Source organism: Centruroides sculpturatus, unplaced genomic scaffold (assembly GCF_000671375.1).
Source record: "Centruroides sculpturatus isolate CEXI.00-Female unplaced genomic scaffold, Cexi_2.0 scaffold187, whole genome shotgun sequence".
In the NCBI taxonomy this organism is placed as follows: domain Eukaryota; kingdom Metazoa; phylum Arthropoda; class Arachnida; order Scorpiones; family Buthidae; genus Centruroides; species Centruroides sculpturatus.
The window spans coordinates 577,322-593,781 of NW_019385662.1; the positions used below are offsets into that span (position 1 = coordinate 577,322).

At 28.4% G+C, this 16,460-nt stretch overlaps 1 protein-coding gene across 4 annotated transcripts in view; it reads left to right on the forward strand.

Moving 5' to 3' along the window:
- LOC111640982 (serine/threonine-protein kinase SIK3-like) overlaps window positions 1-16,460 on the forward strand; it is a 143,355-nt gene that overhangs the window by 85,162 nt on the left and 41,733 nt on the right. For all 4 annotated transcript variants that reach the window (XM_023387080.1, XM_023387077.1, XM_023387078.1 and 1 more), the window contains exon 3: window positions 11,587-11,650. In XM_023387080.1, coding sequence (XP_023242848.1) covers window positions 11,587-11,650 — 64 coding nt within the window. The remainder of the gene's footprint in view (window positions 1-11,586; window positions 11,651-16,460) is intronic.

The following is a 16,460-nucleotide window of genomic DNA, read 5'->3' on the forward strand; positions in this document are numbered from 1 at the left end:
ATTTTTAAATTTTTTTTTTTTTTTTTGATAAAATATTTATTTTTGTGTATTCTATTGATTTTGTTCATATGTTTTTGACTTTCGCTGGGGTATCCTAAATCTGAGACTAGCCTGAACCTTATCTTACTTTTTGATCCTGTAAATGCAATTCATAAAAATATAAATTATTAATAAAATACAAAAATATATGAGATACAAAATGTCGTCTATATTTTTGTATTTTATTAAAAAAATGTAAATATTGTCAGCCAACTCAAAATTATATAAATTATTAGTTATATATTTTTCAAGAATATAAATTTTTTTTATAAATAAATAAAATTGAATGTTAGGAAATATATACTTGTAGTACATCATTTATCTGTCACACCTTTCAGAATGCTTTTACTTGACCTGAAGACATGAAATTTTACAGTACAGCATTTTTTAAAAGTATATCAAATGTAAAAATTTATTTTCTTAAATTTAAATAGGAGATAACTTTGTAAAAGAAATTTTTTTTTTTCTCTGTGAATAATGTTGATATTGTTAATCATAGCAAATAATTAATTGCAGTTTGACAGAGATGAATCCAAAGGGAAGAGACTATATCAATTCTTCAGGCAATTAATTTTTATATATAATTTTATTATAAAATTTTTAAGCTCTAGTAAATTATTTTAAACTATTGCAAGTTCAGTCGTATACAGTGTTCAAATATTGCAATTATAAAAATTTGGTTGCAGTTCAAAACAAACTAAAGGTAATTTTTGGTTACCTTTGGCTAACTCTTTAGAAATTTATTATATCCACTGTGATTTAAAATAAATTTTCATTCATTTAGAATTTTTGTAACTTATTGTCTTTGGCCTTTAGAGGTTGAAAGAACAACTAGTATTTTATATTTGCTTATTGTTTTGACTTGTTAAAGAAATGAATCAATGACCAAGTATGATCATTGACTGATATTTTGTTGGGTAATAAAAATGCTATACAATGAAACTATATTTGTTAGTAGAAATAAAACACTACAGTACAATAAAACAAAAACATATTTTAAATATAATGCTGTACAGTATTGGTTTCTTTTAATAACTAAAATTTTAGTATGCTGTTTTTCCACTTTCACTTGGCCGAAATTCTTTATAATATGTACTTACAAAAGAAAATCATATAATTGGTAATGTATCTGATGATATGCTGAAGTTATATGGTTTGAATTATGCTCTAGTTTAAGCTCCTCTTTCAGGTCTTCAAAATTAATTAATTAATTATTTAAATTATTTTTATAATTGATAATATAATAGTAGCAATGTCTATCTTTGGTTCCAAATTGTAATTTTTAAAAATTATAATTAATATAGTCTTAAAAATTTGGCATTGTTTGGCTTATTTAAATGTATACTTGGGGCTAATGTTTGTTTACATATGAAAACATCAGTAGTAGAAAAATAAAAGCTTATTGCAAAAACTTTCTATTAATTTAAAAAATATCATTACTCTTAATAAACAAAAGCTATGTTTAGATATTTTAATCTAATTTATAATGATTTTCTCTCTGTCAAATTAAATTTTAAATTTTGGCTTCAAGGAAATTCAGTTCTCCAATAATTTAATATCTATCACATATCTGAGAAGATATATTAAAGAGGAAATTCTTAGTACAGTGCATCAAAGTAAAACATTAATGAAATTGTCAAATGTTATCAAGTTCTCTTTAAAGCTGATTTTTGAAATCAATTACAAATTAACTTGATGCTACAGATCTAATTTGATCTTTTTCAATATATGTCTGAAACGTCCATTATATAATTTAATTTAAATTATTGTCTATTAAAAATACAATTTATATAATGAAAGTTTGGGTTATTTATTATACAATAGAGCCCTGATTATCTGAGGTATTACATGCTGAACGTATCTTGGATAACTGAAAACTCAAATAAAATGGACAACCAAAGACAGTTTGGATTAAAAAGTTATGGATATGTTAGCTCAAAGACTGAAATCACTTACTGAGTGAAAAAAACGACCATGAAGCGAAATTCGCATTGTGGCTTTCATGATATTTGACCACTATGCATTGTGGTGATTAAGAAAAGCCATAACATGTTCTGAACGTTAGCTGATGCAACCATGATACAGGATCATACGACGCACAGTGGTTTGTAACTTTAAAATATGGATTATAGGCTCGAAACATTTTTATTTACAATTTTTAATGCTGAACATTAGTTCTACAAGTTTTTCTAGAAATTTAATTTTCATACTTAAGAAAATTTCAAAGAAATAAAATATATGGAGAAAAATACACATTTGTTTCTTTTGTTTTGCTAAAAAGTGCTAAAGGTCTAATTACATATAATTGTAGGTGCTTGATATACTATACACGATAAAATAAAAATCAGCTGGTAAAGTTAAAAACCACTGTGCGACAGATTTATTATGGTTAAAAACCACCACACATTCTGGATGTTAACTAATAATGAGTGATGATAAGAAAATAAAACTTTTTTTTTCATTATGATTTATTTATCTTCAATCATCTTATATATGTAGGTAACAAAATTATTCACCATATACAGAAATTTAACTTGGTTACTTTACAACAACATTTAATTATTCATGCATTTTATGTTCTTTGAGCGGCATTTGCATTTTTATCAATACAGTAACTTTTACAGTGACACATTATAAACCCTTGCTTACTTCCAGATGTTAACATGGATGCTGAGCGAAGTGTTAATAAAGTTGAGGGTACGTTCTGAATGTTAATAAAGTTACTGTAGAAATTGTAAATTCATTACGAGCATAAAGTTGATTAAGAAGACTTTCCTTGTTTCCTAACTGATAGAGACCTGATGGATTAATGCTCATAACAACAGCTAAAACATTTCTGGGAGCTGCACGTCCCCTGTCAACATTAGGCACCCTAACTAAAACAATCGAACCAATTTCAACTGCAGAAAATTACCCTAAATTGAGAAAACTTTCCGAGCTCAAGGTCGAATAAAAAAATAAGACAAACAATTCTATGATGCAGATCCCTGTACTATTATTGTGAAATAATAATCAGAACAATTCTTACTGTTTTTGAAAATTTTAATAACTAAAATGTCTTAAGATTTTTAGGCTTTATCAGAGGTATTAATTTACATCTGATATGGAGAGTGCCAATGGTTCAATGGCATGAAGGTTGAGAAAAGCGAAATCTTGTTCAAGTGTAATATACAGTAATACCTCTGTTTTCATTGACTTCGGTTATCATTGGTTTCGGATTTCGCTGATTGTTTTTGGACGGATTATAGACGAAAACCAAAGTATCACTGTACAGTGTACACCCATGTACTGTACCTAGCATCAATCTGCATTATTTCTTTAGCTTCTGTTGTTCTATCCTAAAACCCTCCAGTTATAAGGAAAAACAAAATGATTTTAGGCTAAAACTTTTTCCAACGAAACTTGTGGAGCGATGAGTAATAGCATCAGAACACAGGGTAGTTTTACCCTAGATTTACCTTAAATATAAGACTACCTGAAACATTACTCTGAGAGATTGAAATTACTCTAGAAAAGGGTAATTACCCTATAAATGGCAGCACTGGTCAAGAATGAACACAATACAAACTCTGCAAGTGTTTGCAATGCGCCCATTGACAAGTTACAACCTATCCTTCATATCATGGTTGCATCAACTAACATTCGGATCGTGTTATGGCTTTTCTTTATCACCACAATGCGTAGTGGTCAAATATCATGAAAGCCACAATGCGAATTTCACTTTGTGGTCATTTTGAGTTAGCCACAACACGTTGTGGCCATTTTTACAACTGCCATGACATGAATTTCTCTTCGTGGCCATTTTGAAATGACCACAACGCGTTGTGGTCGTTTTTTTCACTGAATAAGTGATTTTGGTCTTTGAGCCTAACACATTGTTTCTCAACGGGGCGATATTGCCCATGTGGGCGTTTTTCCATGTTGAGGAGGTGATTAGTAACAACTTATATTTTGGGGGCGAAAAACAATTTTCTGGGCAATTTAGTAAAACATTATATTAAGAATAATTAGATATTTTATTTATTATAATGTACAATAATTAAACAAATAACATTATACTAGTCACTAGTCTATTCAATGCAGTACGAATTTGGCGTTAGCCTTGGCCCTCGGCATCGGAATTTTGAAGTGAAGGGGGCAATACTACGTAATGGTTTTATTGAAGGGGGCGATGCTACGTTGAAGGGGGCTACGATTCATTAGAGGTTGAGAAACACTGGCCTAACAGATACAAAAAATTTCTCTGTAGCCCTTTAAAGCCTTTACTTCAAATAACAGCAATTTTCATGTCATTTATTATACAGCTAATATATTTCAAATAGTTCTAAGAATAATTACTGTAGTTATATTTCAATATGAATGATTTATCAATTAAGTTAAATGATAAAAAGTAAATGAATCATTTTGAAATATGTATTATCATTTTAAATTTTCTTTTATAAATTACAATATAAGAATAGTGGTGTATTCATTTACAGTTTTGCCTTAGATAATGCAATTTTGGTTAATTGAGATTGGGTAGTTCTACTGCATATAAAATTTTTTGTTTAAACTATTTATCTTCTTGTTGCAATGATCATTTCAAATGATAATTACAGAATGTGCAAAATTAGTATTAGGTTTTTCAAGACTGAATTGACCTAAATGGTTATAACATGTACTTTAATGTAATCTGGAAAGTGAATATTGGATGGTAATCTGGGTAACAAAACTGATGATATCTTTATAGTAAGCAGAAGTTGCAGATTGAATCCCACTCCAAGTCACTCTTTTCTTCAAGAATATTATAAATAAATTAATTTAATTTATTAATCTTATACAAATATTCCATCATTATGTTCTATCTTTAGGACAGATTACATAATTTGATTACACTAGTCTACATGATTTTCAGAACAGATATGTCAGTGATTTTTTTATAATGTATTTTTCATGCTGAAACGGAAAGTGTGATCAGAAATGCTCTATCACGTCACGTTATTTAGTTATTTGACTTTAAGGGCAGTCAGATGTTCAATCCCAGTTCATGTAAAAATGGCAAACATTGACTTGTTCCTCTTGTGGTGGTAAACATTTTAACGTGTTTTTTATTTAATTTTTCAGTCGTAAATAAATTTTTTATTTAAAGTAAAGATTTTGTCAAAAAAATTCTTAAATTTAAAATTTCAGTTTCAAAAGTCAACATTTTTACAATTGACACAAGCAAGCAGAAGTGTTAGGTTCATACTTAAATCAGTGGAATTTATTGCATAAGGATACCAAAGTTTCATTTTTCAGACACAGAAATAAGGATTTAATGAAATATTTCACTATGGCAGATCAGTTGTGTTCCTGTTGTGATATAAATGGTTTGATGTCTGAGTTGAATATTCCTTATAAAGCTGATGATTGGCGGTTATTTATAGATTCATCAAAAACAAGCTTAAAAGCAGTGCTACTGCATAATTCAAACAAGAATCCTTCTATACCAGTAGTGCATGCTGATGGTTTGAAAGAAACATATGAAAATATGTCATTAATTTTAAAAATTATAGTGCTCACTTATGGCGTATCTGTGGCAACCTAAAAGTTATTGGTCTTCTTCTCAGACTGCAAGGTGGCTTTACAAAATACTCCTGCTTTTTAAGTCTGTGGTACAATCATGCAACTAGTGAACATTATGTGGTTAAAGATTGGCCAAAAAGAGACACTTTCACTCCTGGGGAAAACAATATTAAGTATGTTCCATTAGTCAACCCTCAGCAAGTAATTTTGCCCCTTTACATATAAAATTGGGGTTGATAAAAAATTTTGTTAAAGCACTGAATGAAGAAGGACCAGGATTGAAGCATGTAAGCCAAGTGTTTCCTAGGTTAAGTGAAGCTAAATTAAAGGAAGGAATATTCGTTGAACCTCAGAATGGAAATTTTGACATGAAGTTGAATAAAGTAGAGCTAAAGGCATGGAAATCATTTAAGGATGTAGTCCATGGTTTTCTTGGAAATAACAAAGTACAAAATAGTGATGTTTTAGTAAAAAATCTCCTGCTGAACTATAAAAATTTAGGCTGCCGGATGTCCTTAAAAATTCATTTCTTGCATTCTCATTTGGACTTTTTCCCACCAAATTTGGGTGCAGTGAGTGATGAGCAAGGTGAATGGTTTCACTAGGACATATTGCAAATTGAGCAGCATTACCAAGGGAGATGGGATAAATCGATGATGAGTGACTACTGCTGGTTTCTGCAAAGAGAAGATCCCTACCCTACACCGAAGGAACAAGTGATTATCCGACTCCAGTTATAAAAAAACTTTCAGGTACTTTTTATGCCTGTTTTAGTCATGTTATACAACAGTTTTTTATTGTAATCAGCAAAATAAAATATGAGTATTGGAAATTTATTTAGCATTGTATGAAATTTAATATACAGTAGAACCTCGATTATCCGGACTAATTGGGGATGAAGGTAGTCCGGATAAGGAAAAATCCGGATAATCGAAACAAATACTTTAACTTGTCTTTTAATGATAATACAACACGTTTTCTTTTCGATGACATATCGGTAATATTAAAAGTAAATACTGTATTTAAATCGTGATCAAATTTTCAAGAAACAAACGTTCGTATTGAATTTGGACTACTACTGACCAACGCTAACAGACTACCTATTGTTTAAAAGGCCCTCTGGTGGCGCAAGAAGACGGATTTTATAAAATAAAAAGCAGTTGAAACTGCATTTTTATGAATAAAAATTTGACAAACTATTTATCGTTTTATGACGAGTAAAATTTTTTCGTCGCGTTCGCGGCTTTTAAGTAATGCATAAACCTTCGAGGCGCGAGGCCCTTCGGACCGCGAGGCATAGGCGGTGGCCCACGTCGTCCATGCCTTACGCCGCCCTTGGTCATAGAAATGATGTAATTTGAATATAAATTATTTATAAATACGTATGTCAAGTTATATTTTTATTACTACGTAAAATATATTTAAGAGTTTACGACCACTGTGCTGGGTGAGACGTTGTTGAAACAAAAAAAGTTATGCATTCCATCACGTACATAAACAGTATCGTAATTCGCCAAGTGCAAATCAGCAAATTCGTACAATTTTTGTTTATTTTGAACAATCCGGATAATCGAAAATCCGGATAATGGAGGTTCTACTGTACCAATAAACTTGGTCACTGTGGGAAATTCACATTTTTCATCAATTTTTTAATGGTATATAACAAAAATGTGGTGGGTGATGGAGAAAAATTTGCTTCATTTTCAGATTCAGTGAACAAAAAAAGAATAAAATTCACTTATTGCTGTTTCTGTTCCGAAAAATTTTTTTTAATTTGTAGAGTAGTGTTATTTAATAATCAGCTCAATTATAGCAAGTATTTAGCCAATAGACAGTAAATCTAAAATTCTAAAGGAAAAAGTTCTCATTCAAAATGTTCTCATTTATTAATAACAAATTTTGTTATTTAACTTAGTTGGTATTTTTGAACAAGATCAGGTATAACATGTATGACTATATTTACTGATAAGCAAATTACTCATAAATTTGTATGATTTATACCTGTTTGTAAGTGAATATAGAAATCTTTTCAAATTGATTTATTAATTTTTGGGAGCATTTTGAGTTACTTTCTATAACAAATTAGTGATAGATGAACACTTCTAATTATATATATACATATATAAGTTATAAATATATAATTAAAGTGTTTATTTATAAAAAAAATAATTTGTATTATATGAAAAAATTGTATAGAATTATATAATCATAGTGAATGCTTAATTCACGTTTAAAGTTAATGATAAAATTTATCTGAATTTGTATATGGATAAGAAAAACTTTTATAACAGTTTCTGCAATTTTAGAATTTCTGCAACTAGAGAAGCTTTTATGTAAGAAAAATGATTTTCATATAAGAAAACTTTCTAGTTATTGAAACTAGATATTTTTATTTTTTCTTCCTGATGATTTTATTTTTAAATTCTATGGCTAAAAGCAATCTTCTATTACATGTGGAAAAAAATTGTAAGGAAAATATATTACCTTTCTCTTGCTTTTTTTTTAAATGTATATTTTAAAATTTTCTTTTTTATACAAAAATTGTTAAAATCTTTATAAGATTATTGTTTCCTTATAAATCTTATCTTTATTTTATTTATTGATATCAAATATAGCTTATACGTTTGTATAATCAAAATCACTGTAATAAAAATAACTTATTAAGAAGTCAAAGTAAATTTTTTAATGGATTAATGTTTTAAAGTTTGTTTATTTCTTGTCTTCAGATTTCAAAATAATTATTTTAAATAATTATTTTGAATTATTATAAGAAAATTATGCTTCATTAGAGTGAGAGCTTTAAATACTTACAGCACTAACAATTTTGAATGTTGCTGGCTCATTTTCAAACACCTAAATTATTTCAAAAACAAACATTAAACATTCCAAGTTTAACATTAGAATGTTTAACATTTAATGTTTTTCATTTGTTGGAATAATTTATGTTTCTGAAGATAAGCCGAAAAGCCTTTCAAGCATTTGGTTTGTATATATTTAAAGGTTTCACTCCAAAAAGGAATACTTCTTTTAATATAATTTTGAATTTTGAGCAGTTTTTGGATATTTTTTTAATACTTTCTATTTTATTAACAGTTGTAGTGATTGAGAGTTACTATTTTGAATTAGATTTAATTACATCACTAGTATATATAATTTGGCAATGTGTGTTATAGAAATTGATATAAGTCTGCTTCTAATATGTTATTTATGATTATTGATATATTTATTATTGATTGATTATATATTTATGATCCAATACTTTTAATGCTTCATAAAAATACACATATGGTATATATTGTTATTTTATTATAATACAAAATAAGTAAATTTATAAGTTTTTACACATATGCATTTAATAATGAACAGTATATCAAATTGTATCAAGTGCTCCTTGAAACAATTTGAAGTGAAAAATTATTGTAGATTTAAAATGCATTTAAGGCAGTCTGGTGCCATTTTTACATTATAATATTAAGATTATACATTCAAACTTCAATACCCATATGGTAGGCTACAGGTGATTCAAATATAAAGCCTTTATTTTTTTTTATACTTTTTTTTACTGTATTTTATTTACCTAAATATAAATAAAAGAAAAAATGTCTAAAATCAGTGTTCTGATGTTTATGTAATTGAACAGGTGCACACATTTCCCTATTAAATTTACATATAAATTATATTTGACCTCTCAAATATGGATTCCTAAATTGACACACACTGCCTGTGATCTCTTAAGAATACATATCTGCATCCCACACCAGGATAAATATAAAATAAGACTCTTTACAACCAATAACTGGTGCAAAGTATGATTTAAGTCTTGAATAACAAATGTTTTCATAACCCCTTCTGGATTTTTCCTCGGGTTTTCTTAATGCTAAATGAGCTGGATCTTCCAAAATCATAAATCTTGGAAGATCCAGCTTATTTGGTACAATTAAGTCTTGAATAACAAATGTTTTCTTATGAAAAATGTTTGTTATTCAAGACTTAATGAATTTTTTAAAACTATAGAATAGAATTATAGTGAATTTAATTTATAAAAGATCATTTAAATTTTAGAAATAAGGAATTCTATTTATAAAAATGTTGCACTTTATATTATATTATATATATTCTGACTTTTTAAGATTTCAGCTGATTTTAAGGTTTTTAAGATTAAGCTGATCCACTTAAATTTGTACAAAAATATTTATACAAATTTAAGTGGATCAGCTTACCAGTTATTAATAAAACTAAGTTATTTTACTGATGTAAAAGTAAAGAAATACTAAATACATATATATTAAATTTAACTATTCCAGTTTGTATACTATTTATAATGGCATACTTAAAAATTTTTATTTAATTTTTAAATATTTTTGAGAATTCTAAATCTTATTACATTCATAAATAACAAAGCTTAAAATCATACCAGAAATACAAGTTTTAACTAGAAATTATTTTTTTTTATGAGAATAATTTTTAGTTAATAACAGTGTTGGCAGTGCCTGTTTTAGAATTGCTATAATATATTAGAGACTATAGTTGAAGATGCTTTAATATGAATGTAATATTATACAAATTTAAGTTTACAAAACTAGAATCTCTTACAAGTAATAAATATGAAGCTGTATATCATTTAGTTTACGATAAATTGATTATTTAATTTTATTATTATGTGCTAATTTAACCTACCTTCTTTTAATTTTTTTAGTTACTAGCATTCTACTGGTGGTTAACTAAGTAAAGCCTCTCCGTTTCAGATCTATTTTTCCATCTTTTATCTTTTTGCACTCTACTACCTTTTATTTTATTTTTTCTCTCTAGATCATTCTCTTCCTCCAACTCCTCCTTGGCTTTTCTTTGTCTTTTTCCATGATTATTTGTAGTATCCTTGCTCTATCTTTTTAATATGACCAAACTATTTTTTTTTTTATTAATATATTTCACATACATTATCCAGTTTCATTTTCTTCTGTATATCCTCACTTATGTGAGGAGAAAATGAGGAAAATGAGAAAAAAATTGTTATATGCTAATAGTTATAAATACTTTTAGAATTGATACAATATTTAATAATAAACTACTAAATTAATACTTTAAAATATTAAAATACAGTCGACTCCCCTATAACACGGGTTCCTATAGTTTGGATTCCTATATCATGGCGAAAAAATTGCAACAGTATTCATACAAACATGCTAAAAAAATCTCCTATAATTCGGTAAAATGTCATCGCCGACTCGTGTTGCGACAGGATTGGTCGAATAGACCAATAGCGGATATTGCACAAACCATTGAGTTTAAACGAGCAGCTGACCTACTAAAAACCATTTATTATTTAACATCCATAAAAATTATATTTATATTAATGATGTCTCCAAAGTTCAGTGAATTTTTTGCAAAAAAAAAATAATTTATCAGGAAGCACATGAGCGCCATTCGATGACAAGCTCACAACAAAAACAAGCTTAAGCAATGGCATAGTCGAACGGTGCACACTCAGTAAGTAATCCTACAATTTTTTGTTTATAGCATAGTTTATATGGATTATTCCCAAAAAATTATACGTATTTTGGAAATGTTGAGTCGAATTAGTCTAGAATCGATTAATTTTATGGAAGAAACTTTTCAAACAGCCGTAGTCCGTAAACTGCATATATGCTGGGCTGTGATTGGCTGGACTCGTAGAAAATGGATTCATAAAAACCAGAACGTATGTACTGTGTTATAGGAGGGTCAACTGTAATATATTTTAAATGAAATAAAATAAGTAAGTGAAATTTTGAACTTCCAGATTGATTGTTTTATGAAAAAAATTTTTTTTACTAATCAATATAATAAATAAGCTTATCAAGTGTAAAAAATTATATAAAACTTTTTTGATAAAATAATGAATTGATAAAACTAAACTTGAAATTAAAAAACTTACAAATCTAAACTAATGTTTGGTTGTTTTGTTTATTTTTTTGGGTGTAAATTATAATTTTATTAATTACAGTACTTTATAAACTTTTGCAGGTAATGGAAACTGAACGTATGATATATCTAGTCACTGAATATGCCAGTAAAGGTGAAATATTTGGTAAGTTACACCTTAATTTCTAGTTTAAAATTTTTATAGTAAAATTATTCTACATTTGTATTAGATAATTAAGTTTCAAAATTACTATATTGTAAATTATACAATCTTTAGCTTATAATGCAAAACTTTTTTAAAATGTAAATAAATGTAGATGGTATTAATTACTCATCTGTTGTAAGAGAAAAAAGTCTGGAATTATAATTAAATAATTTTGACTGTTAAAAGTGAATGGTAAATGATATTAAAAGAATATATTTTCTGTATTATAAATAAATTCAATTTAGTTTTTGTAATGAATGAATATTTAAATAAATGAGTGAAAATGATTCATGATAGATTATAGTATACAGAGAAAAAATATACAGATATTTCTTGATTAATGCAGTTAATTAATATCAAAATCACATTAATCAAATACAGAGGGACTTTGATACTCGATTTGACTATCACCACCTGCTAGAATAAATTTTTGGTTAATAACAAATATTTTTATATTAATAAACAAAAATAGCAAATTTACTAACACTTTATTTGCAGAGAAAAACATGTTTATGTTAAGTAAAAGCAGCTGTTTAAAGTCATGTTAATTAAAACTTTTGTCGCATATAAAAAGGGATTTCCAGAATTAATTTTGTGTGTTAATCAAAACTTGTGTTTAGCAAGGGATACCTGTAATATGTTTACTTCATTTCTAGTTTAATATTATGGTTTTATGCTACTTATTGTAGATCTGTTTTCTAGTAAAATGTGAAAAAATACTGTATTAATTTTGAGATGTGGAATTTTTGGTAAGTGTGCAAGATAATGCACCACAATTAGAAGTGCTGAATATACAGTGTGTCAGTTTATAGGGTATCTTAGAATATGTTAAGAAATATGATACTGTACTAATTTTATTGAATAAAAGATTTTTATATGAACACTTAGGCCTTTTCTAAAAATGCATCATTAATTATAATAGTAATTTTTAAAGAGTTTCAATTACAGTAGAGCGTCAATTATCCGAATCAATTGGGGACTGGGGTTGTTCAGAAGATCGATGTTTCGGATAACTGATTATGTACAAAAAAATATATTAATTTATCCCATCTTGACATTTTTCTCCATTGCGTGTCGCTTCGTGTTGAATTTTCATCGATGTTAAGCCTAACGAAGACTATTGTATCATTAAAAATTATTTTTTTATTTTGTACGAACAAAATAAATACATTGAAAAATATAAAAACAATAAAAAATTATACTTCAGAAGTTAATTTAGTATCAAAAACGTAAAATATTTGAGTAGCCCAAGACATAGCCAAAGATTCCAGCACCACAGCACTGGCGAAAATTTAAATTTGCCGACTTGAATTCTTTCGGATGATTGACGTTTTGGATGATTGACTTTTGGATAATCGACACACTACTATAATTAGTTAACAGTAAAGATATGATTCTAAATCTTTATATTCAGTCTAGTAAAATATAACTGATATTTTTTAAAACATTTATTATTATTAGATACATTTTATTGCATTAAAGAATACATTGTTGTTACAAGGGGTTTACAAAATAGAATTTTGAATCTACGCTAATTTATCACATATAATGATCCAGTTTAGTTTACAACATCAAAGCATTAACAATCATTGAACTGTCTTAACACAGATATTCTTGCAATTGACCATATTTCATTAAATTAAACTTGATTGATAAATTTAAATAAATAAATATACAGTAGACCCCCTATAATACAGTAGGTATGTTCCGTTTTATATAAATTCCATGTTTTACGATCACTTAAATACATGAGCTAATCACAGCTCGGCATGTGTGCAGTTTAGGGACTACGGCTGTTTGAAAGGTTTTCTTCCATAAAATTAATCGATTCTAGACTAATTTGGCTCAACATTTCCAAAACACATATAATTTTTTGGGAATAATCCACATAGACTATGCTATAAACAAAAAATTGTAGGATTACTTACCAAGTGTGCACTGTTCGACGACGCCATTGCTTAAGCTTGTTTTTGTCGTGGAGGGTGCATCGAACGGCGGGCACGTGTTTCCTGATAAGTTATTTTTCTGCGAAAAATTCGCTGAACTTTGGAGACATCATTAATATAAATATAGTCTTTATGGCTGTTAAATAATAAATGGGTTTTACTAGGTCTGCTGCTTGTTTAAACTCAACGGTTTATGCAATATCCACTATTGGTCTAGATTTGACCAATCCTGTCGGCGATGACGTTTTACCGTATTATACAAGTCTCTTTTAGCCTGTTTATACAAATATGATCGCAATTTTTTCACCGTATTATATGAACCCATTTTATAGGGGAATCTACTGTATATGTAATATAATTATTGTCATTTACGTGAATTTTATAAAAGTACATATACAGTAGATGCTATGTAACCAGAACTTGAGAAACCAGTAAAAAAATCAAAGAAATAATACTTTAAATAAAAATTAAAAATAAATTTATAGCAAATATGTAAGTTTAAACTTGGAATGCCACACTGGGAGTAAGCCTTCACTTCACACACCTCATGTTTGTCTCCTACTCTCACTAGTTTATCATGTATAAACATACTGGTCAGTTGGGATCTGTTGTTCAAATTTTTATTCTCACTCAATCCAGGTTTGTCTTAATTTGCTTTTAATTACTGTATTTTAATATTAAATTAATATCAAGTCAATACAGAGTTTATTGTATCATATAGTATGGCATATAATATTAGTTAAACCTGTCTTTAATAGTAATTCTCAAGCAACCAGAAACTACATTTATCTGTTATTGGTTTATTAAAGTAATTCATTAATTTATTTATTTCTAAAAGTGTATTAAATTATTCTTTATTTTATAAACTAAAATTTATGTTGAAAATTAGAGATAAAATAAAGTTTTGTATTTTAGCAATGATTTTTTAAATAGGTTAAATATGATGTAATTCACAAAAATTATTTTTTAGTAAATTGCATAGAAATTATTTAATCAGTATAGAAATTTAAAAAAAATGTATATCTGTATGTAGTAAGCATTTTTTAACAAATTTATTATTAATGGCTAATAAGGGGCTAATAAGGGTTGTTGTTTATAACTGACAATAAAATTTGTTGGCATAGAAATGTGCTTTATTTGAAAAACATTTTCACTAAAATTACATTGAAATATTACTTAGTGACTGTTAATGGCCACAATTTGTAGCCAGAGGTGCCCATACATTGGGAATTTGGGGATGCAATCTCCCTTTTATCTAATTTGCTTCTTTCCTAATCTCCAAGGGAGCCTGAAATTCCATTATCAACAAACAACAGAGAATTTATGATTTTTAGACTATTATGCAAATATAAAATAAAATAAACTAATGATGAACGATATTTATCCATCATCCCATGCAACTTCATCATATGTTGACCAAAATTACATTCCTTGTTTTCAAGACCAGGACTTTGGAGTTGGTAAAAAAACACTTGACTCCAACTCCTGATAATTTTGGTAGGCCGACTCTGACTTCCAACTCTGGCAAAATTAAATACCAAGTCACTTTATGGGGGGGCAGAGGCGCTCATAGGAGGTATCGTACTCTGAACTCTAAAAAGAGCTCTGGGCATTTAACCAAATACTTTTATACGTAGGCTTTTTTCAATCTCCAATGGTCCATAAAAAAATAAAGACAAGTGTAAATAACAAAATGAATTTATTACCAAAAGTTAGGTACAGACATGGTTACTTTTCGACATAATCACCGTGAAGATTGAGGCATTTGTCATATCTGGATGAGCTTTACCATTCCCTTGTCATAGAATGCTGCTGCCAATGACTCAAAATGTACCCTAACATTGTTTTGAAGATCGTCATTAGTCTTGAACCTCTGCCCTCCTTGCCACTTTTCCTGTTCAGGAAAGAGGTGGAAGTCGCTCGGCGCTAAATCGGGGCTATACGCTGGGTGTTTAAAGGTGTTGAAGACTTCCACCTCTTTCCTGAACTGAAAACATGGCTAGCAGGGCAGTGGTTTGAGACTAATGAATTAATGACAATCTTCAAAACAATGTTGTTAAGGCCATCTCAATTCACTGGCAGCAACATTCTATGACAAGAGGATGGAAAAGCTCATCTACAGATATGACAAATGCCTCAATCTTCACAGTGAATATGTTGAAAAATAACAATGCTTGTACCTAACTGTTGGTAATAAATTCATTTTGTTATTTACACTTGTCTTTGTTTTATGGACCATTGGAGCTTGAAAAAACCCGCTTTTGTAGTTAGTATTTTTAATATTTATTTGTATAAAAAAATTAATTTTTAACAAATATTTAATAAGAGGAGAAAGCGAGTGATAAAATTCTACATCTACATATATTTGACAGCATTTGCACTTCAATTTTACCCTTCCAAAATAGTTAGTTCAATTAAAAAGTGTGCGATCTAGCTACTTTAGCCCCTTGTTCAGAAAAGAAAAATATGAACTCTGATCAATTATTCCTCTGAGTTTGTCAAAAAGTGTTTTGAAATAGACCTTGTTAAATTCATTAACCTTTGCTATTATTCTTCATTTTAATTGAGGATAACTTGTGCTTGGTTTCAAAATTACTTGAATAGGAATAGGAAAGATTTAGACTGTACTCATAGGTTTAGCCAGTAAAAGGAAGGAAAGGTAGTAAATAGAAATGGGGAGTAGGGTGAAGGGGGAAGAGTGATGAAGGGATAGTGATAGGAAAGTGAGGAGATAGTAGAAAGCATGGGAAGAGGAAGTGGGATCCATGATATGCCTGGGTGATTTATCGACACACGATAATATACAAGGAAATACAGTAGTATAA